The following is a 25,393-nucleotide window of genomic DNA, read 5'->3' on the forward strand; positions in this document are numbered from 1 at the left end:
GCAGTGGCCGCAGGCTGAGTGAGCAGCAGGGAGCTGGAGCGACCTTGTGCCCCACGCACCCCGCCGGCCCGAAGCAGAGACACCCCCCAGAGCAGGAGCTGGACCTCGGAGCCCGTTTAAACCAGCCACTTCCCTTAGCTCTTCACTAGTGCGGCTGGGGCTGGGGCTGGGGCTGGGGCTGGGGCCGGGCCGGGCCGGTCAGCCCGCTCCCGCCCGGCTCGGCTCGGCTCGGCCCGCCTGCCCCGCCCCCGCCCGGCGGCTCAGCCAGCTCCGCCCGCTCCCCCCAGGCTCCACGCGGCGCTCCGCCATACTGGTCTCCGACCCCGCTGACCCTTCCTGGCAGCCAATCACAGCGCCCCGTCTGGGTCACGGGTCAGCTGACTCCGGCAGTGGCGAGGCTCTGGGACCTGAAAGCTGTGCTGGGGGGCGGGGCTCTGGAACGTCAGAGCAGCGCTGAGGGGGCGGGTCTAAGCAGGGAGGGGCGGGGTCTAAGCTGCCGGAAGTTTCTGTCAGCGCCTGGGAGGCGGGAAGTTTCAATCGGTCCCTACAGGCCCCTCGTCCTCCGCGGAGAACAGACGCGAGGCGAGACTCGCGCGCGTGGGGGAGGGGAGCGCGGGCAGCACCCCCGGGGCCCGGCCTGTGCCTGCGGCCGGTATAACTGTTCTCTCCATGGTGACCTCGCCTGGGTCCGAAATCCGAGTGCAGCTCCGGGGCGGGTCCCCTGCGCAGCAACACGGGGTAACGGCCGTGAAACCGCCTTGCCATTCGTCTGGAGCGTGTGTGACCGAGAGCAGCGATGGTCTCTTGGGGGCCACTCGTCAGAGGGGTCCCGGGTTAGTCCGGATCTGGAAAAGCAGCAGAGTCCTGTGGCACCTGACAGACTAACAGACCTATTGGAGCATGAGCGTTGGTGGGTGAATATCCACTTCGTCGGATGCTTGGGGGCCACTTGACAAGTTCTGCCACTGACCTCACCGGGGCCAGGAGTCCAGCCGGGAGCGTAAAGTGAGTGTAAATCTCCCTACAGCCACTGTAAGGCCTTGCACGCTGGCACTGCCATAGCGGCGTTAGTGTGAACCAGGCCCGGCTGACCGGAGCTGTGCTGAAAGGCTGGGCTCAAGCAGCTCAATTTGGAAGTCATAAGAGCAGCCAGGCTGGGTCAGACCAAAGGTCCATCCAGCCCAGTGTCCTGTCTGCCGACAGTGGCCCATGCCAGGTGCCCCAGAGGGAGTGAACAGAACCGGTGACCATCCAGTCAGGAGTCAGCCCCTTTCCTTTTCCGGGTGGCATTTCTCCCTCCCCCACCGCCAACCAACCTTTGGCTCTTTGTCTTTGAGAACAAGCTGCTAACCTTAGAAACTGACCTGGTTACAAGGAAACAAGTGGGCAGTGCAGTATTGGGCTCGGGGTTCATATTGTGATGTGATCACAGTCCTGAGCATGAGCACTCTGCTAACTCAGTTTCCTGTTATTTCTAAGGCTTCTTCCACACACAAAAGGCCAAGCTCCTTGAAAACAAACAATGTAGCCCCCCCCTCCCCCCGAATTTCATACAGGAGCTCTGCTTGCAGCGCATGTCCCAGCCCCAGGTAGAGCTCTTAACTGCCCTGCAGCCTGTGTGTGGAATATAAATTCATCAGAGGAGCAGGCTGGTCTCTGCTTGTGCCCCTGGGGCAGGGAGTCAGCATTTTGTTTAAAAACAGAGGCAGAGTGATTAAGATTAGAAAGAGCTAGTAATTAAATTAAGGATCTGGACTTGAATACAGAATGCAAGGAACTCAGAAGAAATACAGCCAAGTCCTCTGAGCCAAGGTTACATTCGGAAAAGAGGGAGATGTGAGAGGGATAGGTGAAAAAAAGGGGCCTAAACCAAGGGAAGGGTGAGCAATGGTATAGCAAGGTTCCCACTCGACCTGTGGTAGTTATGTGGCCCCATCACTCTAGTATTTGAGCACCTCACAAAGTCTATCCGATATTTCCTCACAGCCCCTCCCTTGGTGAGGTAGAGCTGATGGGCACTGAGGCACACACACACTAACAGCCACATTTTCAAAGGTATTTAGGCACCTACTGGGATTTTCAAAAGTGCCTAGAAAGTTAGGTGCTTTGTAAACCCCACTAGATGCCTAGCTGCATTTTGGGGTGCCTAAAAACCTTTGAAACACTGGCCTGAGATCATTCAGCAAGGCCATGGGGAAATAGAATCCAGGTCTCTGTGGTCTAGCTTTCTCTCCACTGGACCAGCCTTTCTCTCTGCTCCATGCTGCAAAAAAAGAGAACTCTGATACATGGGAGCAAAAGCAAGAAGGCCAGTTCTCTGAGACTCTCAGGCTATTGGGAAGAAGGGTGTCATGGTTGACAGCATGAAAAGCAGCACAAAGGTCAGGAAGGATGAAGAAAGCAATAGAGAGAGAATGAGAGTCAGATGAGAAGAGATCATTTTAACCCCCAAGGGGTGGCAGGTTCTGCCCCATGCTGGGCTGTAGAGCAATGGCTGCTGTGAAATTTTATATTTTAACCAAAAACCATTTTGTTTTGTTATTTTTTGTTCTGAGTTTGGGAAAAGGAAGGAATGAGAATGTGTGGTATGAGTATCAGATGTGTTTATGCCTCAAATTCTTAGGGTTTCAGCTGTATTCAGGCCAATTCCAGAACAAAGAACAAATTGCATCCATAGTATCCATAAAGTCGACTATTATTGTCATAATTTGTATTATTCGTGATACTGTATCATTGTGTCCCTAGCCTCTGTTTGCCAGAAGCAGGGAATGGGTGACAGGGGATGGATCGCTTCATGGTCACCTGTTCTGTTCATTCCCTCTGAAGCACCTGGTATTGGCCACTGTTGGAAGACAGGAGACAGGGCTAGACAGACCATTGGTCTGACCCAGGATGGCCGTTCTTATGTTCTTATTCACTGACACCATCTGTGAGCTCAACATTGTTCAGAATACGCCAGAAAATATAGTCCCTGAGCCAATGCATATAAAATATGTAGCCCTGGATAAGATGGCTCAAGATAGTTAAGTATGAAGTGTATAATTATTGAACACATGTTAATATCCATGAGTGGAGGCGCTGATGGCAATAGAAGTTTTACCTGATTAAGGACTGGAAGGTTTTGTCAGGAGTCTCATGATAATTATTGTTTTCCTTAAAGCCCCAGCTCCTACAGTCAAATGGATCTGTGATGATTTCAGTATTCATTCTCAAAGAAAAAGTGAGTTTCTGGCCCTCATGGCTGTGGAGAAAGATTCAAAATGTGACCCCAGTGCACCCTCAAGGCTCAAAAAGCAGAAAGCAAACAAAAAGAACACCAAATCTGTTATTTTTAAATGATCTCATTATTTTTAAGACAATCTCATGATTTTTGGTGAGCCTGGCTCATAATTTTTGAACATTTGGGGTTGGCAATACTGTGAAAGTGACTTGAAAGTGTCAGTTTCACACCTGTTTGACGTCAGTTTCTTGTCTAGTATTTGTACTGACCTATCACCCCTAGAGCCCTAGGCAGGTTCAGTATAAAGTTACGGGGCCTTTTCCTAGTAGGATGTTTCCAAACGTTAAATGATTTGTTCTAAGCTTGGTGAACTGCAAAAAGTAAATAGGCTAAGTGATAGAAAGTAATCTAGATTTTTGTACAGTTGTTTCCATTGTTGTAGTCAAGAGTAAGAGTATGCTTTAAAATTTTAAGCCTTATCAGTGTCCCTTAAGTCAGTGCTTCTCTAAGTCAGGCTGCTGCTTGTTTAGGGAGAGCCCCTGGCCTAAGTAGCTCATGTAATCACAGTTAAAGTTGTTCCCCTCCCCCCATCTGAAATGATGTCCCTGCATGAATTTCTTTAATTCTTTTTTGAATCCCATTATAGTTTTGGGCTTCACAACATCCCTTGGCAATAAGTTCCACAGTTCTCATCTGCTTGTTTGAGTGGACATCAGGAGGTATCTAGTCCAACCCCCTGCTCAAAGCAGAGCTAATTCCTGGACAGATTTTTCCCCCCCAGATCCCACAACCCTGGGTTCAGCAGGCCAATGCGCAAACCACTGAGTTATCCTTTCCCTCATATGGGTGTGGGTCTCACACAATCACCTCTGTGTCTTTTCCCATGCAGCCACCTTGGCATGTTACAAGCCTCCTGAGCTCTTCTGTAAGGGTCCCTGCCCTGTCCACGTTCAAGTCCCTCCTAAAGACCTACCTCAGCCATGCTGTCTAAAGTGACTCTTGTTGATTTTTAAATAAAAAGTGTGTAAGTTGCCTGTTATTTCCCTTCGTCAGACCTCTGTTCAGAGGTAGGGAACATCTCTTATCAGGGACTGTCCTCATTAAGTGTTTGGAAAGTGCCTAATATATAGTGAGCACCACTGCAAATAAATTATGAAGAATAAATCATCCTTGGGTCTGGCTCACTGCTTGTCTCAGAGTGGGTTGAGCACGGGACGTGTGGCTGTACTCTGAAAAGTGACTATGTCAACGTATCAGTCACTCCACTCAGCCGGTCAGCGCAGTATTCAGAGTCACAGCTGCTGACTTTAGTGTTTAACTTCTAATGGGAACGGTGTGCCCAAATCTTTCCAGGAGTTTTGAAAATCCCACCCTTCATCTTCAAATACTGTACAAAACTAATGAATTCTCATATCCTCCCGGTGAGGTAGGTGGTATTATCCTCATTGTAGAAATGTGAGAGTGGAGGCAAAGAGAGATTAAGGCCTTGTCTACATGCAGACGGGGACCAAAATAACTAGATGGGTTTTAATTCACACCTTTAGGTATTTCAGTGCATGGCTCTGGGTGTGGACACTATTATAGCAGAATCACAGTGTCCTGTACTATTTTTATAATTTTGTTGGTAAAAAAAAATCAGATGAAGGTTTACAGCATCCTATTTCTGGCTTCGATTGGGTAGACCTCAGCAGTTCCTGGCTCCCTAGCCTATGGGCCTACTGCTAGGTGGGCCTCTCTGTGCAGCACTCAGAAAGTTAATGAAACATACCTCTTCAGGGTTAACCTCACATCTCCCTCAGTGCTGAGGATCTAACTCTGCCTGTTTTGTCTTTGTATTGCAAACTCCCCCCCCCCCCCCGTCTGATCAAAACAGTAGCTCTAGGACCCAGGGGCCGAGCAGCCGCGGGGGGGGGTGGTGGTAGAGGGGGGAGGTAGTGAAATAAACTGAGGACAAGAAGGAAGTTTCTTTCAGCGCTTGAGAAGTAGGACCTTTAGATTAGTTCATAGAGGCTCCTTGTTCTGCGTCTGCAGAGCAAACTCAGAAGAGAAAATCAGAAGCAAGGTAAGACCGCGCTCCTCCCCATACAGCCCAGGAGAAATGAGACAGCACCTCCTGGACACAGATATGTGCCTGAGGTGTAGATTTAAATTCTTATTAATCACGTGAATGATTTCTAACTGCTGTCTCGTAGATCAGAAATCTGCGTTAAACTCCTGGGCAAATCCCCTGCTCAGGAATACTGGGGTAACGTCAGTTAAAAAGTCATTGCAGTTCGTCTAGAATTTGTGCTACCGAGAGCAGCATGTGCGTCTTGGTCTTTATTGGGGCCGATTCTCATTCAGACCAAAACCACTTTACCAGGCTGGAGTTTTGCCATTTGATTTCAGTGGGGCCAAGAATTCAGCTAGGAGTGTAAAGTGAGTGTGAATGTCACTTACAGCCACTTTAAGGCGGTGTGAAGTGGGCTCAAGTAGCTCCGTTTGAAAATCAGCCCCTTTCCCCTGGCATTTCCCCCTCCCCCACCAACCAAAGCTGACATTGTGTAAAACTTTTGGCTCCTTGTCTTTGAGAACAAGTTGCTAACATTAGAAACTGACCTGGTTACAAAGAAACAGATGAGCAGCCTGGTACTAGGCTAGGGTTTCCTATCCTGGTGTGATCACAGTCCTGAGCACCAGCACTCTGCTTACATCAGTTTCTTGGTATTTCTGAGAGATTTCTTCCTGCACAGAAAAAGCCAAGTGTCAGGAGTAGCCATGTTAGTCTGTATCCACAAAAACAACTAGGAGTCGGGTGGCACCTTAAAGACTAACAGATTTATCTGGGTGTAAGCTTTCGTGGGTAAAAATCCCTCACTTCTTCAGATGGGTTTTTTTACCCATGAAAGCTTATGCCCAAATAAATCTGTTAGAAAAAGCCAAGATCCTTGAAAGCAAACAATGTAGATAGCCCTGTAAGTGGAGAACATTCCGCACATGCATTGGGAAGCAGGGGGATTTGCAAACGGAGGGGTTTGTAGGACCGGGCCCTTAAATGTTTAAGTAGGTTTTGGAAAAGGTGGTGAGGAAAAAGTCAGAGCTTTGCTACAGGAGCTGTTTTGCTGGAGATGGTTGCTTACACACATGGGTTAGCAGCTTTTAGAGACAGTTGCACAGTTTCATTGTCCTTACAATGGAAATTGAGAGCACTTTGTTACATGGAAATAAATCTCCACTGGAAAATTTAGCCCATGCTCATATAGGGAAGAGTTAAACAGACTGATTCCTTTCTGTGTGTTTCAGTTTCTTCTGAAAGTGAAAGGGCAAATCCTTACTCCCCGGGAATGATTCCCAAGGAAAGCAGCAGTATGTCCCCAAACTGGGAAGAGGGGACATCGCCTTCAGATCCACTCACCTTGTTGTATGTAATGTTTTCTGAGAGACTTGTCACTTTCATTGTTTCAGGAACTTGGTGACCATGAAGGAGAGCCCTCTCTACGTTGATTGGTTCACAGACTATCCAGATGCGGTTGTAAAAGTGGGAAAAGTGACTTTTGGTGAGAAATCCAGGAACAACATGACAGATTGCAATTTGAGAAGGAAACAAGTTGGTAACATTTCCCGAGCAGCATGTGCATTGCTGAATTCAGGAGGAGGAGTGATAAAGGCAGAGGTTGATAATAAGGACTACAATTATGCAGAACATGGGATTGGACAGGATATAGAAAAAGCCCTTACAGAACTCACTCCATCTAAAATGTCTCAAAAATATTTTGATTTTGAATATATGCGGGAAAACAACTGTGTGTTAATTTTTGTGAAATCATGGAGCAGTGACAGTTCATCTTTACCCCGTATTTGCAGCCTGAGGACAGGCTTGTACCAAAGATGTCTGACTCGAAAAGACAGCATGAGTCCTACCGAAGCAGCACAATTTCTCAAAGAGAAGGAACTTTCTGCCAGGAGAAAACGTGATGAGATGGGACCAAGAGCTAAGAAAGCTCTACTAAGTGATGTTCACCAGGAACAAAACATGTATACGTCTGCTGAAAGATTTTATAAAAGAGACTTTCTCTGCTTTGGGGAAAAATTAAATTTCACGGAGTCAACGCATATTGAATTTAAGAAGTTTGCAACAAAGAACATTTTGAAATACATTAAAGAGATCCTGCCAAATTACATTTCTGCTTTTGCAAACACACAAGGAGGATTTTTATTTATTGGAGTGGATGATAATGGGACAGTTGTTGGATGTACAAAGGACAAAGTAAATATCAATGAATTAAAAGAAGCAATAGAACATGTTAAGGGGAAATTACCCATTTCACATTTCTGCAGTTCTCTGCCTGGAGTGAACTTGGAATGCAAAATGCTGGACGTGTATGATAAAGATGAAAACTTGTATGGTTATGTCTGTGCTGTGAAAATCCAGCCGTTTTGTTGTGTTGTGTTTTCGGAGACTCCAGACTCATGGACTGTGAAGGACAATGAGATTATGAGGATGGCAGCCAACGAATGGACAGGCTTGATGATGGCAACTGACCCAGGTCAACATGGGGAAAAAAAAAATCAAAATGTTTAGTTTATTTTTCCATATTAGCGCTAACGTCAGTATTTCTAGCATGGCGGTGCCATTGGTAACGTGATAAGTGGTCTTAAGTCACTGGGTGCTACCTCAGACTCTTACAAGGTTATAGAGACTTCTGTCTGAGATTGTATTACTGTACCTGCTATTATAAGTTACACTTAAGTAGAGTAGCCTTCTGCTCTTTTGGTCAGATGCAAACAGCACTTGCCCTATAATCTTTAGTTTATGCTGCACCCAATAACCAGTCTGCACCAACTGTGCCAGCCCAAATCCTGCAAAATTATCTACATGAGCTTTGACAATATAAACCAAGCATGTGGGTCATCAATTTTTAGTCTAATCATAAATCGTGGAAACCTTATTTGACCTCAAGCTTTTCATTCATTAGCAGGAACCAAAAACTGGGGATACTTATCCCGGGATAATACAGGAGATAATTACACATGATAATAACAGGACCAAGATCCAATATCATGATCCTGATTTATGCCTTTTCCTTAACCCTCTCCTCCCTTGATGATTGCCACAGGAATGGAGAGATAACAATTCTTTGCAACCAAAATCCCACTGCATACGCCCAGCTTGTGGCAATAAGGTTTTACCCTCTCAGCCATCTGAAGCGGGACACACTGCAGCTGTGGATGGGTTCCCAGATAAGCACCTCCAGTTAAATTAATTAACCTCATCTCATTTGAAGTTTCCGCAGGGTGCATATACTGCACCAGTTCATTCACAATGGAAAAACTAAATCAATTCTGTGCATACAGAGAAGAATTCTTTATGGTGGTGAAGAGGTGCAGTAATAGTGTATTAACATAAGCTTTAATTTCTGTTTCTAGAGATTTCAAATTTGTGTGAAGCTTTCAGAACTGAGTTGAGTGTGTCATGTGCACCCCCACTCACCAAAACAGTGTTTTCCAACAAAGGCCTTGCTTGTCTGCGTGATCTGCAAGAATCTCTATTTCCAGGTATGCTTTTGTAGTTTAATTCTGGTTTACATATTTGGACATGATGACTGAAGATTTCAATTTAGAATGAATATTAAAAGATAATAGTAAATTACTTATTCCCCTTTTCCCTCACATAATTTTCAAATAATTATGAGGCCAGCATGCACTAAAAACATTGTATGAACTAGTTAAAACAGACCAACTGGTAGGTCTTCATACTGACCTCTCTGAATCCTCCTTGTTCCCTGGACAGTGCACTCCCCCACTTGCTACATGTATACAAATGATTATAGAAGTGTAGGACTGAAGGGACCGTGAAAGGTCCAGTCCTCTGCACTCAAGGCAAGGACAAGTGATTTTCAAGTGATCCTATTGATGTGATCTTTAATTCTTATTTCAGTGTTTTTCACCTAAGAAAGCTGTGGGTACCATAGCATTATTGTATGTTAAATGAGTGTCCTGATGTATGTTTATGTTCTTCAATATTAAAATGTGAATTTGCTGGAACTTTATGGAGGGATTTTCAGAAGTGCAGAGGATTGACCTAACTTTACTCTCATAGAAGTCAGTGGTAAATACTCTCATTGAATTTAATGGGAAGAGTTAAACTAAGGCTGAGTGCTTTTGAAAATCTCATAATATTTACATTTTGGCTGGGTTTGCTGGATTTCCTTAAAATATAATTTGCTTGAAATTCTGCTTAAACTGGCCAAAGTGGAGTTTTCTTACAAATATATTCAGTATTACAATGTAGGCCCTTTTTTGGAAATGAATCAGTCCTGAATCTTTCCTGATTTCTATGAATAGTCATGAAACTGAATCTGTTCTCCAAGTAAGTAAGACGGGGTTGTTTGTTAACAGTTCCTGTTAACTATTCATTATTCATTCTCTGTTGTTCCTGATCTATAATATGTCTCATGTGATTGTTTTTGCTCCAAGACTGGAGGATCAATGCATTTTAACCAAGAGACTAGGGAATAATTAGCAAGCTTCTGTTACAAATTGATAGATCAACTATTTGTCTCAATATTTGCGAGGAATTCAGGATTGTCAAGTATTTTTCTGAATAATCACATGGCTGTCAGACTGTCTGCGAACGCAGACAGAGACTTTGATGAATAGCAATGAACTGAACTTGGCCTGTTTGTTTAGGAATACACCTGTGACTATTTTTCTATTATTATTCCAGATGGGTTCAATTCATGTGGCTGAGGGGTGAAAACATTATCTAAGTTGAATGGCATTTTATATTTTAAACATAATAATGTCTGATAAAATAAGGCTAATTTAAAAAAAAAAAAGCCAAAATTCATCAAATTTTTGGTTTGTTTGGGAATCATTTTCAAACCAGTCCTGTTAGATATGAGAGGTTTCAGTGTTCATAATTGTTAAATGAACCATATACTGTCTGCAGTTTGTGGGTTCTTCACAATGTCACTGATGTTAGTATTTAATATTTGGGCTGTGATATTGGTCACCTAAATAATATGGCTTGATCTAATGAAAAGAATGAGGAGGAATTCAGACAATTCACTGGGACTTTGTAGGGGAAGATGTGTTGTACTTAAAGTACTGCACAGAATCTTTTCAGGGGGAATAAGGCAAAACACCACATTTATTAGTAATACATGTATTAATTAACACTGTGTCATGTGCATATGATATATATTACACTCATGCACTCACACACACAAGCACGCTCCGTTTTGTTGTTGTTACCAATTAGTTGCTTCCCCTAACTGCACTGGCCAGGTGAGTTAGATGGGAGGGGGTGGAGCCAAGAGGGTGTTTCCAAAAGAAGGTGCTTGCATCTAATCCCCGAGGCCATCAATATGTCTGCTCTTCTTTAACGAGCCCACTTGACAGGTTTTATTGTCCTTGGGTCTGGCTTCCATCCCCTCTCCAAGGATTGCAACTGTCTAGAGGTGCTGCCTTCCACACCTTGCTTATTCACACCTCGTTCATTCAACAGGGCAATTGATTAAGGGAGTGGCGGAGAGGGGGGGAGATCTTATTCTACTCCTAGCAAAAATACATTTTTCCTTCTACTCTAACTATCCTTAGGGGCTATAACATTATACCAAGGCTTAACACAAAGTTTTCTGTAAGTTTTTCTACATAGGGATCTGATACAAAGTTCCTATATCAAAGGACTGGATACAAAGATGTATGAAAATAGCTTAATACAGGGTTATACAAAGAGGCATAATACAAAATCCTATGTAAGTTATGTGAAGATGCTTAATACAGAGATTTATCTACAGGTGGACCTGCTGAGGAAGGAGCATTGGCTAGAGATAATCAGGTCTAGATGTTTACCAGTTGTAGAACACTTAAATCTCCATCTGCGCATCTGTGCAAAACCAAAATGTACAGGAAAGGCAGTTATATAAAACACATTCTCTCTGCTTCCCCAGATATACCACACAGAACTCACCAAGTCAAAGTCCTTTACCTCACTATCACAAATACAATACTACTTTGTAATGCGGACAAACTCCAAAGGTTGAGTACTCATACGGCTATACTTTTTGGACAAATTCCATAAGGGAATGTTGCAGATTAAAAAAATCTCAAAACAAAAAACTAAAATGTGGAATGCCTGTAATTCTTAATTAAGATTCCCTTTAAATATTTGGAAAATAAGCAAAATACACAACTTAGTCACCCAAATTCTCACTTATCTTCCTTTGTGATCCTTTACTTCTGCCAACATTTCATTTTCATCGTAAAATTTTCTTGAATGAGTTTGTTTTCATTTTTTCTAAAATGGAATTGCAACTGTTTTGTAGAATGTGCCCGTGAAACATAGTATTGACTGCAGAGCATTAGTAACAGAGACAAGGTCTCCAACAGTAAATTAATAAGGAAAAGATGTTTGTATTCAGGTCTGGCTGCTTTCATCTACTTAAAAAGCAATAACCTAATTCCCTCAAATCTAAGAAATACACAGTTAAGAAAATGTGAAATAATTCCTTTCAATGTCAGAAATATTTCCCAGCACTTTTACTTTTCATAATACTCCTTTCAACTGTGCTAACTAATGAATTGCAATATATTTTCAACCATAAATTCAGATGGAATAACTTTTTAAATGGCCTTGTAGTGCTTTTGAAAAAAGGGAATAATCATAAAAATTATTTTTTTTCCCCTAATTCTCTCAATTTCTAGCAAATGGTAATGGGATAACATACAAACCAGACAACCTCAGCAAAGAGCTGTTCTCAGAGTATCCAGGGCTGGAGGATTTAATGAACGAGCAAATGCAAGAGCTGCAATATTCTCAGGGACTCCTGATATTTGCAAGAAGCTGGGCTGTTGCTGTTGGATTGCCAGAGAATCAGCATGTTGTCTGTGATGCTCTCTTAATAGCCTCAGGCAAATACCCAACGCTGTACACGGTCACGGAGGATTGTTCCGTGGTTGGGTATGGATATTCACAACGTATTGCTCATACATTAAAGCAAAAACTGGTAAACGATGGGGGATACACTCAGAAAGTGTGTGTGATTCCTCATCTCTTACAGCTTGGAACCAACAGAACGCGAAATAATGACTCACGTGTACAAGTCAGGTATCCTCTTTCCTATGTCCTCTTGCCCAATGACATGCCAGACTTACTTCATTCACTTGTGATAATCCTGTTGAGTTTTAGATCCTTCTTAAGTGACGGGCTTGGCCGTGAATTTTTCAACCTTCTCACCATTAAACAGTACGAAATACTAACAAAGAATCTTCACAAATTCAAGAAGCTGTTTATCTACGGCCTGCCAGGAACAGGGAAGACAGTTGTGGCCCTGAATATCATAGAGAGGATAAAGAACGTGTTCCACTGCAAATCTGATGAGATTCTGTACATTTGTGAGAACCAGCCTCTGAAAATAATTGTGGAGTAAGTATTTTGTAGTTAGTTCAAAAAAACTGTGCTGTTAAATAATATCAAAGGGACGATGGGGCATGTTTGTTTATTGATTGGCAAAAATTTTTTCTCAGGGTACGGCTCCACTTGCAGCTGTACAGCGCTGGGAGTTACAGCTGTCTTCGTACAGCAGAGTAGGGAAAGCGCTGCAGTCTGGCCACACTGACAGCTGCCAGTGCACTGTCGTGGCCACATTTGCAGCATCTGCAGCGGCATTGGGAGCGATGCATTATGGGCAGCTATCCCGGCATTCAAGTGGCTGCAACGTGCTTTTCAAAAGGGGGTGTGTGTGGAGTGTGACAAGGAGCGCAGAGGAGAGAGAGAGTGGATTTTTGGAGCCGACACTCTGTCAGCAGCTGCCTTGCAAGTTCCAACCCCTTCCCCCACCCCTCTCTCATTCACTGAAAGCAAATAGCCATCTTTTGTTTTTTCCCTCACAGACCAGATAAACAGCCACTCTGAAACAGACCCGCCCCCCCGCCCCACGCTGCTTCTCTCCTCAAGCCACTTCCTTCCCCAAGCAAACACTAGCTGTGGGCGTTCCAAAGGGAGATTCCCTGCCTCTGCTTGAGCAAACAGGAGCTGTCTTTGTTTTTTTGATAAGCAGCTTTGGGAGCCCCGAATTCACAACAAAACAAAGACAGTAATCTTTACTTAAAAGCATTATGGGAAGCTTCCGGAGGTCAGTTACAGCGTACTAAGATTATTCCCTGTTTACACTGGCACCCCAGCGCTGCAGCAGCAGCAGCACTATTCTCTTTATTCCTCTTGTCGAGGTGGAGTACATGCAGCGGTGTAGCCAGGGAGATACAGCGCTGTATGTGCCTTGCCAGTGTGGACAGGGAGTGAGTTACAGCGCTGTAAAGCCACCACCAGCGCTGTAACTCTCAAGTGTAGCCAAGGCCTCAGTCTTTGAAAATAACTTTCTTCTGCATTAAAGAAATGGATCACTGTTTTCTAAGGCCTTGTCTACAAACAAGCCATCAACTCATAATTTTTCCACCAGTGTGGCTCTGCTAAGTAGGATCAGACAAATCAGAGGTAAAGTGGAGTTTTATCAATGGGAAGTTTTCCAGTATGTTATTGGACAGCATGGGCAGGTATTAATGGCATTTGGAAGACCTTTTTTGACACACTATCTGTAGACGAGAGGACTCAATCCTGCAGCACCTCCTGCTGGTGACTTCTGAGAATTAGCTCAAGTTCAGGTCTGGAGTGCCCTCTGCAGGCCAGTGATCCACCTGTCCTCTGGTCCTATGTCCTTCCCTGGACCTGGTGCCCTTTTACCTGGGGTGCTGCCCCCTGGCAGTAACTCCTCAGTTTTAGGGTCTCCCCTGCCTGGGGAATCCCCACCCACTATGCCCACCTCGCCTCAGTATCAGGCTACTGCTAGTCATTGTCTAGCCCCACGCCCTGGGGCAGACTGCAGGATCAGCCACTCATCTCTGGCAAGGAGGGTTTGGACCTGCTGCCTTGGCCTACCGCTGGGCTGCCTTCTGCAACCCCTAGTACCTATTAGCCCAATGCTAAGCCACAGCCTGGGGCTTTCCAGTCTGGAGCTCCCCAGCTCCTCTGCCTTTCCCCAGCCCTGCTCCACTCCAGTACTCTGCTCAGGTCCCTGCAGCCAGGTCCTTCTCCCTCTACAAGCGGAGGGAGACAGCTGCTTCTGGCTTACTTGGCCTTTTATAGGGACCAGCTGGGCCTGACTGGGGCATGGCCCCAGCTGAGCCTGCTTTCTGTAATCAGCTCAGGCTTCTTACCCCAGCCACAGCCCTCTCCTGGGCTATTTTAAGCCCTTCTGGGCTGGAGCGGGTGGTCACCCCGCTACAACATCTTAAAACAATTTGTGTGAGATTCACCCCTCAACTGGGATGGGAAAATTGCACTTCTGTGGGCTTCCTGCACCCAGAGGGGATTCACCCCTAGGGGACATCAGACAGGGTTTCTGTTCCTCTCCTCCCTTGAGGGTGACTGTGGGGAAGCTCAGCTTTGGTTTCTGCCAGATGCTCTGTGGAGCCTTCCTCACATTTTACCTTCAGCATTTCCACTCCATCATTTCCCTCCCTTGGTCCTAATGTCTGTCTGTTTTCTCTATCAGTCTCTCTTTACCCAGAGCTATTCCATTCTTCCCCCCATGTTACCATTGCTTCTAGTCCTTCTCCCCAACCAGCAGCCCCATCCTCCTCAATTCTTGTCGCCTCTGCTCCTATCAGCCCTCTGTTCCCATCTCCTCTCTCCAGCACTGAGGTCTTGTCCCACCCCTCAACACTATGTTGCCCCCATCTCCACCCTCCCTTCAAGTCCCGTCTCTGCTGTCCAAACACCCCCATGTGCTGCTGCTGCTGCTGCTCAGGGTAAGAAGGTGGCTGGTGAATCAGCTGGTAACAGCTTTCTGCTCCTCACTGTCTGCCAGGAGGGGAAGGGCCGCCAGTGATGCAGAAGGCGGCAGAGCTGCCTTCATCGGGGACTCATTCACCCCAGGAGTCAAGATTGATTTCCCCAGTCCTGCCCCCTAGTGGCCAGCCAGGTGGTGTTTCACTCTTCAGACCCTGGGAGGTCCAGCTGAGCCATTTCCCAGCCAACATGTGCTCTCTGACCCATGTCAAATACTGAAATCACGTTTATACCGAAAGAGATCCTCATTATAATGGCCCTATTCACATTTATACTCGGGACAGAACAGTAGAAAGGGGCCTTAATTTAAATGAGAATAAGGCTCATATTGAATGAGATCCTAAGTACATGTCTGTAATCTATGTGAGCAATTTTTACATATCGATATTGACATTATCTGAGTGTATGAACTGTAAAAGTAATAGAACAATTATACAAATTGCCTTAATTGGCTGTTGCAGCACCTTATAATGCTTGCTTGTCTTCTGTAATATCTTACTGTGTAATGTCTATAGTGATTTTAAGCACTGGAGTAACAAACTGTAAATCAACACAAAAACTTTGTGTGGGACTACATAACCTGGCATCCTTCAGATAATCTGCATGAGATGTCTCCCAATAATTATAATACAGGAACGCCTCACTTAACGTTGTAGTTATGTTCCTGAAAACTGCGACTAAGCAAAACAATGTTAAGCAAATCCAATTTCCCCATAAGAATTAATGTAAATGAGGAGGTTACGTTCCAGGGAAATTTTTTTCACCAGACAAAAGACTAATATATATTTATACACACTCGCAGTATGAGTTTTAAAAAAACAATTTAATACTAGTACACAGTGATGATGATGATTGTGAAGCTTGGTTGAGGTGGAGGAGTCAGAGGGTGGGATATTTCCCAGGGAATGCCTTCCTGCTAAATGAACTAGCAATTGACTGAGCCCTCAAGGGTTAACTCTCACAACAATCTACAAGGCAGCAGGAAAGGAGGGAGGGCAGATAGACACACACCCCCTGTGTGTGTGAGGGAAAAAAAAGTGCATTTCCCCTTGAGTAGCTGACCCCAGGCTTAAGTATACTGCCTTGTTAATTAAATCAGCTTTCTGAGACCTGAGAGGGCAGCCACTGCCTAGAAGCTCCCTCCCCCCGTTGTGTCTCCCTGCTCTATGGAAGATGGGGTAAGTGGGATGCAGGAGCAAGGGGGACACCCTAACACTAGCCTCCCACTTCCTCCTTCCCCCTCATACAGCAAGCAGGAATCTCTGGGAGCAGCTCCAAGGCAGAGGGCAGGAGCAGTGCGTGGCAGTGGGGGAAGGGACAGCTGCTGCACAGGGAACTTATAGGAGTGGGGAGCTGATGGGGGGGCTGCTGGTCCACCCTGGTTCCAACCATCCACCAGGTAGCTGCAACGGGCTGCTCTTCCTGCAAGCAGCAGACAAAACAGGCGGCTGCCAAAACGTTAGAAGGGAGCATTTCACAACTTTAAACGAGCATGTTCCTTAACTGATCAGCAACTTAACCTCGAAACAACGGTTACCGGGACAACTTTAAGTGAGGAGTTCCTGTACATTTTGGGGTATTCTTCTACTAAGTGTTTTATAAAATATTTTAGAAGTATCTTAACATACTTCTATTGTTGTTATATCAGATGCATGCACTTTTTGGGTGAGTAAAAGCTCTCCCATTGGAGGTATGCTGTTTTTGATGTAACAACACCGAAATCATGTAGGTAATTGATGAATGTATGTTGCCCTTTGGAAATTTTTTTTTTTTTTTTAAATAATCAGAAGCCAAATCTTAAAAGCAAAAAGTTTGCAAGCTTGTTCATACCCAGAAGGAGGTGATTTGATACACTTGTCACTCCTCTAAATTGGATTGGCTGCACAAACCAACAGAAAATTCGCACTAAGCATGCCAAATGTCTTCTTTTATTTTGTAGAAGTAGAAACATTTGCCAGTCTGTGACCCGGGCTGGTTTCTTAAACGAGAATTACAATCCATCAGTGAAGCATATAGTAATTGATGAGGCCCAGAATTTCCGGTTAGAGGATGGCGATTGGTACGACCAAGCTCAGCGCATCACCCAAGGAGATGGACATAGTGAACCTGGTGTTCTCTGGATCTTCTTGGACTATTTACAAACAAGTCACCCATTTCGATGCGGTCTTCCAAAGCTATCAGAACACTATCCTCAGGAGTGGCTAACTGTAGGGGTCCGGAATGCCACCCAGATATACAATACCATGGTACAAGAGATGCAAAATATTGTAGAAAAACGTCCACAAATTGATATTCCTTTTGAGCGGTTAAGAATGCTGCTAAATGAAGCCAAATGTGGCCATCCCCTGCCAGGTGTTTGTAGGGTAGAAGAAAACTTGGACAAGAATGAAATAGTGACATATGTGGTTGACACCTGTCGCCAATATTTCCGAAGTGGTTACTCTGGGAAAGACATTGCTATCCTGTGCAACACAACGAGAGAGATGGATATATATAGTGACATACTGCAACCCAAAATGAGAGAGATGATGAGACATTTCAGACTGGGTGCATATTTCACAACGGCAGCTAACGTGCTGGGACATGAGATTGTTCTCGATAGCATACGCCGCTTTTCTGGCCTGGAAAGAAACATTGTGTTTGGAATCAACCCTGTCCCTACACAGGAGGAGATTTCCGACAATCTTAAACTCTGTGTGGTATCCAGAGCTAATTTACACCTACATTTGCTGTATGAAAGATAATGCTTGAAAATATCATGGTCATTCACTCAGGATCTGTTTAATAACCCGTGTAGGATTTCCATTGGGTTGCAGCTGTGCACAGAGGTTGATAGTCACGTCGCTTTTCACCACAGTGAAATTTTATCTTAGAGGGCTCCCATCTCCCAGGCTAATAAACTGCATGAGACCTGGTGAGGCCTGGGGGTCTTAAAAAGCCAGTTCCTAATATAAACTGAAGGAGCTACATGGGATATAGTGAGAATGGTCCACTTGCAGCTAATCAGTCCTCCCTGTTCCCTACTGCAGCATCCTTTTTGACTGTCTGGGAGTGAATTGACAGGGAGGAGGCGGTGTGCTCTTGTAGCCAGAGCAGGGAAGTAAAAGATGTTCCAGCTCAGCCCTGATTCCCTGTGCAACACGTGGGCTAATGTTTCAAAAGCGGCCTCTGATTTTGGGTTCCCCCCTCTTCAGGTTCCCAAAACACAACACTGTGAGCCACAAAACTCCAGCTTGGCTGCAACCTAACCCTGTAGGGGCCTAAATTCACTTGGTGCCTAACTTTCTGCTGTGCAAATTCCCCAGCTGTTTAAGTTTCAGATGCTGGGGCATGTGTACTGCTCCCTCCCTCTAGGAGCCTGGGCACTTGGCTCACCTAAGCTCAGAGCTGTTCACCAACCAGGGGGAGACTAAGTTTTGTGCAGGAGGTGGTTTGGTAGGCATGCTCAGAGGCTGCTTACTGCATTGGGTCCCATTCAAAACTAACCAGAGAAGGAGGTGGTGGTGATGCCCACCTCAGAACTTTGTCCAGGGGTTAGATGGGGCAGGCCTAGGTCCAGTTCCCTCCTCTCTGCCAGAGGGGTGTCTCACCTCTCTGGAGGGCGCTGTAACCCCTGAGCTAAGGGGCATTCTGATGTGTTGTTCCCTCAGTCTCTCCTGAGGAATCTATGGATAAATAATACAGTGACTTGAGCAGGCAGATAGACCTAGGGTCTCCCATGTCCTAGGTGAGTGCTCTAACCACTGGGCCAGAAGTTATAAAGTGGGCACCACCACCTCCTCCTGCGGCTTTTTTTGTGGTGTGAGACAAGCACCAAACTCGCTCCTGCAAGAGCTGCCTTCAGTGCCTCAGCCCCTTGTCTCCGGGAAAGCGGTTGCCATTTGTGAAAGGCCAACAGAGACAGGGGCCTCACTCTGAGAAAAGGGCGGGCTTAGCAGACACCTGTCTTGTTGGCATCTCCCATTAGCTAGCTAGGCTGCTTCTTGCCTAGCGTGCTGCCTTTTGTGGAGCGCAGTCTAAGGGGCTGGTCTCTTCCCATTCGTTGTACAGGGAACCTAGGCACCTCTTTGTGGATCACAGTGTTGTTCCTATGACTTTCTAGGTGTCTAACAGTTAGATGTTGCCACGGTGGGCATCACAGTCCTTAAGTCCCTGTGTAGATCCCAGCTATAGTGACTAAATCACTGACGTTATGGATGCTCAGCACCTTTGGAAATCAGGTCCAGAATGTCTGAAGTTAGCTACCAGGGTAGATGGGCCTAAACTAAAAGAATTGGAAGCACCGCTATTAATTATTACTTAAATCAGCAAATAGGAAACCTTGATTTAAATCACTGATTTTAATCTTCTCATGTTTATATTTATGTAGCCAAAATAGCCTTCACACTTTGATTTTTTTTTGCTAATACTATAGCTTTAAATGCTTATTTAAACAATCATATCTTTTAAAAAGTAAAAATTAAGAATGGTAATTTTTTATTGTGATTGTTGCAATCTGTATTTCAATAGGAATTGGAATTCTATTAAAAATGTATAAAAACAGCACTTTAAATTGTTTGTTAAATAAAACTACCTTAAATGGGTTGGATACACAAGAAAAAAAAGTTTATCAAAACATGTTTTGCATTTTAAAACTAATAATGTATTGAACAAAAGTATTAGCCGTAGATAGTGAATTGATGGATTGTTTCTGGTCACTCCAGAGCAGATTTTCAATGGTATTTAGGTGCTGAAGATCTAGAGAGGTGCCCGATGGGAGTAAAATACATTTTTCTTTTTAAAAAATAAACCCTCTTTAAAGTTCATTTCAATTTTTAAAAGTTCAATTTAAATAAAGTTTGAATTTTTAAAAATTATCTATTTCTATACACCCTCTAAGGCACCCAACATTTTTGGAAGTTGGAACATACTGTTAAACAAAATTTGGAACTTCAGGTCTCTCAGTGGTGCCAGCTCTTGCAATTTTATGGCAGATCTCATGATGTTTGCCAAAGTGATCATTATTAGAGTTAGCATTTAGGGGAGGCCACCTAACTGCGACATGAGCACTGGTGTGAAAAACATTTGCTCATGATAAAAATCGTACATGAAAGATCGAAGGTATGCACTAACAGTACTTCCTTAGTATAATACTGAACATTTAGAGACTAAAATCTAAAACCCCCAAGCAAGCATGGCCCATCAATCATTTATATCACCATCATCAGTTTCACCCAAAATGTTACTGGTGCACCAGATCAACCAAAATGTATTCAGGAGGGATGGCTAGTTCAGTGGTTTGAGTAGTGGCCTGCTAAACCCAGGGTTGTGAGTTCAATCCTTGAGGGGGCCACTTAGGGATCTTGGCCAAAAATCTGTCTGGGGATTGGTCCTGCTTTGAGCAGCGGTTGGACTAGATACCTCCTGAGGTCCCTTCTAACCTTGGGATTCTATGATATTAGTCAGCCCACAGTCTGGTTGCAAGTAGTATACAGAAGACCCAAGTACATCATACTGCTCTGACTACACCAGTTTTTCTTTGGGGGAATTTTAGAATAGACAATTTTGTCCTGATCCAATCAAATAATTGGCATGGGGGGAAAATCAAGCCCATTCTGTATTCTGGGAGGTAGATAGTCAAAGTGCTGAAAAGCTGATGCAAAAAAAGTTTTAAAAAAAATCAAATAGAATTACCAGTGTTAAAAACAACAGACAAACCAGCACTATCTGGGACAGAATAAGGGACACTGTTCAGACATCTTGGAGGTAAATTACAGAAATCTCTGCCATGTACATTGGCCAAACCAGAGAGTCTCTACGTAAAAGAATAAATGGACTCAAATCAGACATCAAGAATTATAACATTCAAAATCCAGTTGGAGAACACTTCAATCTCCCTGGCCATTAGATTACAGACCTAAAAGTCGCAATATTACAACAACAAAAACTTCAGAAACAGACTCCAACAAGAGACTACTGAATTGGAATTAATTTGCAAATTGGACACCATCAAACTAGCCTTGAATAAAGACTGGGAGTGGATGGGCCTATTACACAAAGTAAAACGATTTCCCCATGCTTATTCCCCCCCCCCCCCAGCATTTCCTTACATCTCCTTGTCAATTGCTAGAAATGGGCCATTTTCTTTACCACTACAAACAGTTCCTTTTCTCTCCTGCTGCTAATAGCTCACCTTAACTGATCACTCCTTATAGTGTGTATGGTAACACCCATTGTTTCATGGTGTGTGTGTGTGTGTTCTTCCTACTGTATTTTCCACTACATGCATCCGATGAACTGGGCTGTAGCCCACGAAAGCTTATGCTCAAATAAATTTGTTAGTCTCTAAGGTGCCACAAGTACTCCTGTTCTTTTTGCAGAAATTTACCGCAATGCCATGCAAAACCTGCCACTGCAAATCATTTGAGTGTTTAGAGAGAGGGAACTTGCACAGCCTTCTCCGGGCTGGGAACATTGAATCACCCAGGGACCCAGGAAATATCAGGGAAGGAAAATGCTGCATCTTAACACAAACATCATAGAGCTACTTTCTTTTCAGACCATACGAATGGCTACTAAACCTTCCAGGACAAGCAACCCACCTGGTTGCAGAGCTTGCCCACAGAAGAACAAAACTGAAAAAGGAAAATGCAGAACAGGACAAGTTCTGTAAAAGTCCTCTGCTGATACTGCGTGGCTGAGCAGACTCAATCAGGTGGAACAGCTTGGTCAAAATAGAAGACAAGATCCTATAGGAGAGGCCACTGGAGAGGAAAAGGGGCTAAGAACAGCTCTAGACGCCATGGACTGGAATACTGGTCCACCAAAGCACGTGCCAGGCATTAAAAAGGCGACGGTAAAACATAGGCCAACCCATGCTCTCCAACTGACCCTCACCAGCAAAAACAAGTGAAAGTCAAACCCCATAACACAGGAGAGAAAACAAACAAGCTCCAGGCTGCAGCGAATTTAGGGTACAGCAGCCATTGAGAATAGGCTGGAGGTGAAAGGTTGCCAACCTACCGATCAGGTTCATCAGCCCCCTGCCTCCCAATCTAATTACAAATAACAGAGGTAAGAAGCAACCACTCACCCAGACGTCTTTGTCAGCAAGTCCTACCACTGATCCTAGGATCTACCCTCTAGCGTCCTTTGGAAAGATACAAACCGAACAGGAAGGTGCTGGCAAGCATAACAGATCTTGCTCAAAATACAGTTAAAGTTCCAAATTCCAGTACACGTAGTTCCCTACAAGGGTGTGACTCTAGATACAGCCATGTAATGGGTTCCTTTTATTTTATCCTTTCACCCGTTTTCTTTTGCAGGAGTAAGTCCTAGTGATTTATGCATTTGCAATACCATAAGGCAAGCAACAGCTACTGGAAACTGATGTATTGTAGCAGAGCTTGTGTCAACTGGACCTTGCATTTGTTTATAGTTTGAAATTTAATATGAATTGTGTCCAAAGTCCTCTTCCATTGTGCAGTACACGAAGAGCATCACGTTTCCTGCTGCAGCTACCCTGGCACCATTCACAGCTGCTATTTTTCACTGGCGTAGCTCCACCCAGATTGCTATAGAGGAAACAGGAGTTGGGTTTATTTACCACTGGCTCATTCTAAATCCTCCTTCTTCATTCTCAGCATCTCCTAGATCAGGGGTCAGCAACCTTTCAGAAGTGCTGTGCCGAGTCTTCGTTTATTCACTCTGATTTAAGGTTTCGTGTGCCAGTAATACATTTTAACGTTTTTTAGAAGGTCTCTTTCCATAAGTCTATAATATATAACTAAACTATTGTTGTATGTAAAGTAAATAAGGTTTTTAAAATGTTTAAGAAGCTTCATTTAAAATTAAATTAAAATGTAGAGCCCCCGGATCGGTGGCCAGGACCCGGGCAGTGAGTGCTACTGAAAATCAGCTTGCATGCTGCCTTCAGCACGCGTGCCATAGGTTGTCTCCCCCTATCCTAGATCCATCCTTTGTTATATTGTCTCGATTACCGCTGTGCACTCTTTGCTCTCCTGACTGCACACGTTGCTCCCCTTCAGTCTATACAAAATGCCTGGCAACTCAGGGACCCTGCCCTCGGTGTCAGTGACCTAGTAGCCCCTTGGGAGGAGCATTTATAGACCAATCTCACTCTGCGAGAGAGGCAAGCCTGTCACACTCCATGGGACGCTTGGCAGATCTGCCAACGGGGCATCTGCTGCTGCACTAGCAGTACATACTCTGTGCACATGGAGTCTTCAGAGATTTTCGCTACCGTCCGAACAAGCCCCACTGAACATATGCAATGACTTTCGGCAGGGGCTTACCTTAGCCACCTCGCCTGTTTATGGGAGCAACCAAAGGCACCTCCCTGATGCTCACCCCATGCTCCTGCCATAGTAAAGAGCTCTAGTGACTCCAAGATTTGGAGCAGACACTTGCAAACAACGGCTAAGCAGTTGTAGTTTTTCCATAAGCAGCTCATATTCTCTGTTGCTTATAAATGCCCTTGTTAAATACAGATGTCAGGGTCAGCTCCTCAGAGTTTTCTCTTACCACCATTTCACATCCAGTATATTATCCTCCATGCTTGGATTACTTTGGATAGAGAAAAGCGAGAACATATTTCTGCAAACCATGATTGCACACAGTAGCATCCGTGCTTCAGGCCCAGCTGGGTTGTGTCAGAGCAACCTCACTACCTTCGCACGGTTGTGTGATGTCCCTGCACAGTCATCTGAACAGAACGGGGCCATTTTTGAAACATTTTACTGCAAGGTCAGAGGTGGTTTTTGTGCCATGTTTCTGAGATTCACTGCTTTGTAGATACAGTGGTAGGTTGATGGGCACTTAATAGAAAGCATCTCAGGAATTACTCACTACTCACAAATGGAGATAATGCAACATTGAAGAAACCCACACAGAACAAAGTACATAATTTATTAATGGAGAATCCACCCAATGTTCACACACTAAGTATTTGCATTCCAGTCATACAAACATCAAATATTTTCAAAAAAACCAAACTCCTTTATAAATGTGATGTGAGACAATTCAACTTTTCACCTCTGTTCTTCTAACATCACTAGGAACTGCTGAAATATAAAACGTTGTGATTTTTTCCCATCAGAAAAAGTCTACTTGGAACCTCTATCTTGCCCTAAACTTTTGAGACATCCTGAACCAGCAGCAGCGGAATACGTTGCATGGATTGATTCTTTTACGGTGGAACTTTGATGTGTTCATGGCTAGCAATGCAATCCTGGCACTAAAGGTTGCAGTGTCTAGGAATTACTAAGATTTATTTTTCCCAGGCATAAAAACAAAATATAGCCTGTGCTCAACAAAGCCTTAGCAATTAAACTGAATTTCCTTCTGTGAATCCTGTAGATCTGCAGCCCTTCCATGTGCCTTACCCTTCTGTTTGGTTTCTCTTGACAGGCTGCCATTGCCTTGGGGTCTCATGCCTGGGAGAAGGGTTTGATCAGCCCATAGTCCATGCACTTCACAAGACACTCGCGAGCCACATTGATAACATGCTGTTTCTTGGAGTCATCTGCCTGTTTACCAACCAGTGTCAGGATCTCTAGCATCTCACTCTCCACCAGTTTCTTGGCCAGCTCCTGGTCTGCATTGATCAGGTTGTGAGCAACCACCAGCCCACGGTGCTGCACCTCCAGCTTTTCATGCAGGCAGAGCCTCTGCAAGATTTCCAGCCATTGGGTTGTCTGCAAGGAAGGAAAAGCTGTGAGTTTAAAAAAAATAGTAGTTTTTTTACAGCAGGAGAAATCATTGAAGTGCAAGGTTAGCTTGCCCCTAAGTAAGGCACTTTTCAAGGGAGTGAAAGTAGCAATCTGATTCCAGTGCATGAAAACTGGTCTTTTAATTCCTAGACAAGTTGTCACCTGTGAGTGAGAACAGCCACCAGCTTGCGTAACAAGCACTAAATTCCCTTCCTCGGTTTGTTTCTGAATACTTAGCCCTTGCATGGTAAGGTGAATACTTAGCCCTTGCATGGTAAGGTCAGACGCAGTGCTGGCGGAGTGAAGGGCTTCCACAAACTGCTCTGGGGCTACCTGCATTCGGCAGCACCTGCCCTCGCAGTCTGGCTGGGCTGTATCCACCTTTGTAAATGGACCCCGAATCCAAGGTTTGGAGCCTGTTTTTTATTGTGTGGCAACCATGCGAAGGTCAGAGTTTTGCATGGGTCCATCACAATGTAAAGCTAGCTGAAATGGGGTGTGCGTGGGGAGGAGGGTTTGATTTTTTTTTAAAATAGGCTTTACTGTGGTACTCCTTACTGTTGCAACTGAGCATCTCATCTGTACCAATGAATTTAGACTCACTTTCAGACTTCAGAGGGGTTGAGTTATCCC

At 44.5% G+C, this 25,393-nt stretch overlaps 2 protein-coding genes across 3 annotated transcripts in view; one reads left to right on the forward strand and one right to left on the reverse strand.

The window, feature by feature from the left end:
• Positions 1–573: 573 nt before the first annotated feature.
• On the forward strand, positions 574–19,512 carry LOC115636581 (schlafen family member 13-like). Of its 2 annotated transcripts, none has more exons than XM_030536878.1 (5): positions 574–1,005; positions 6,665–7,746; positions 8,627–8,755; positions 11,909–12,629; positions 16,990–19,512. In XM_030536878.1, the coding sequence occupies exons 1-5, from the start codon at positions 935–937 to the stop codon at positions 17,792–17,794; spliced, it is 2,808 nt and encodes a 935-aa protein (XP_030392738.1). In that variant the 5' UTR covers positions 574–934; the 3' UTR covers positions 17,795–19,512. The 2 variants fall into 2 exon arrangements, with proteins under 2 accessions (XP_030392738.1, XP_030392739.1); XM_030536879.1 differs by lacking the exon at positions 574–1,005 and adding an exon at positions 5,203–5,282.
• A 4,411-nt stretch (positions 19,513–23,923) lies between these two features.
• Positions 23,924–25,393, reverse strand: part of UNC45B (unc-45 myosin chaperone B) — a 32,994-nt gene continuing 31,524 nt past the window's right edge. The window contains exon 20 of the mRNA XM_030537001.1: positions 23,924–24,745. Coding sequence (XP_030392861.1) covers positions 24,479–24,745 — 267 coding nt within the window. The 3' untranslated portion in view covers positions 23,924–24,478. The remainder of the gene's footprint in view (positions 24,746–25,393) is intronic.

Source organism: Gopherus evgoodei, chromosome 17 (assembly GCF_007399415.2).
Source record: "Gopherus evgoodei ecotype Sinaloan lineage chromosome 17, rGopEvg1_v1.p, whole genome shotgun sequence".
NCBI lineage: Eukaryota > Metazoa > Chordata > Testudines > Testudinidae > Gopherus > Gopherus evgoodei.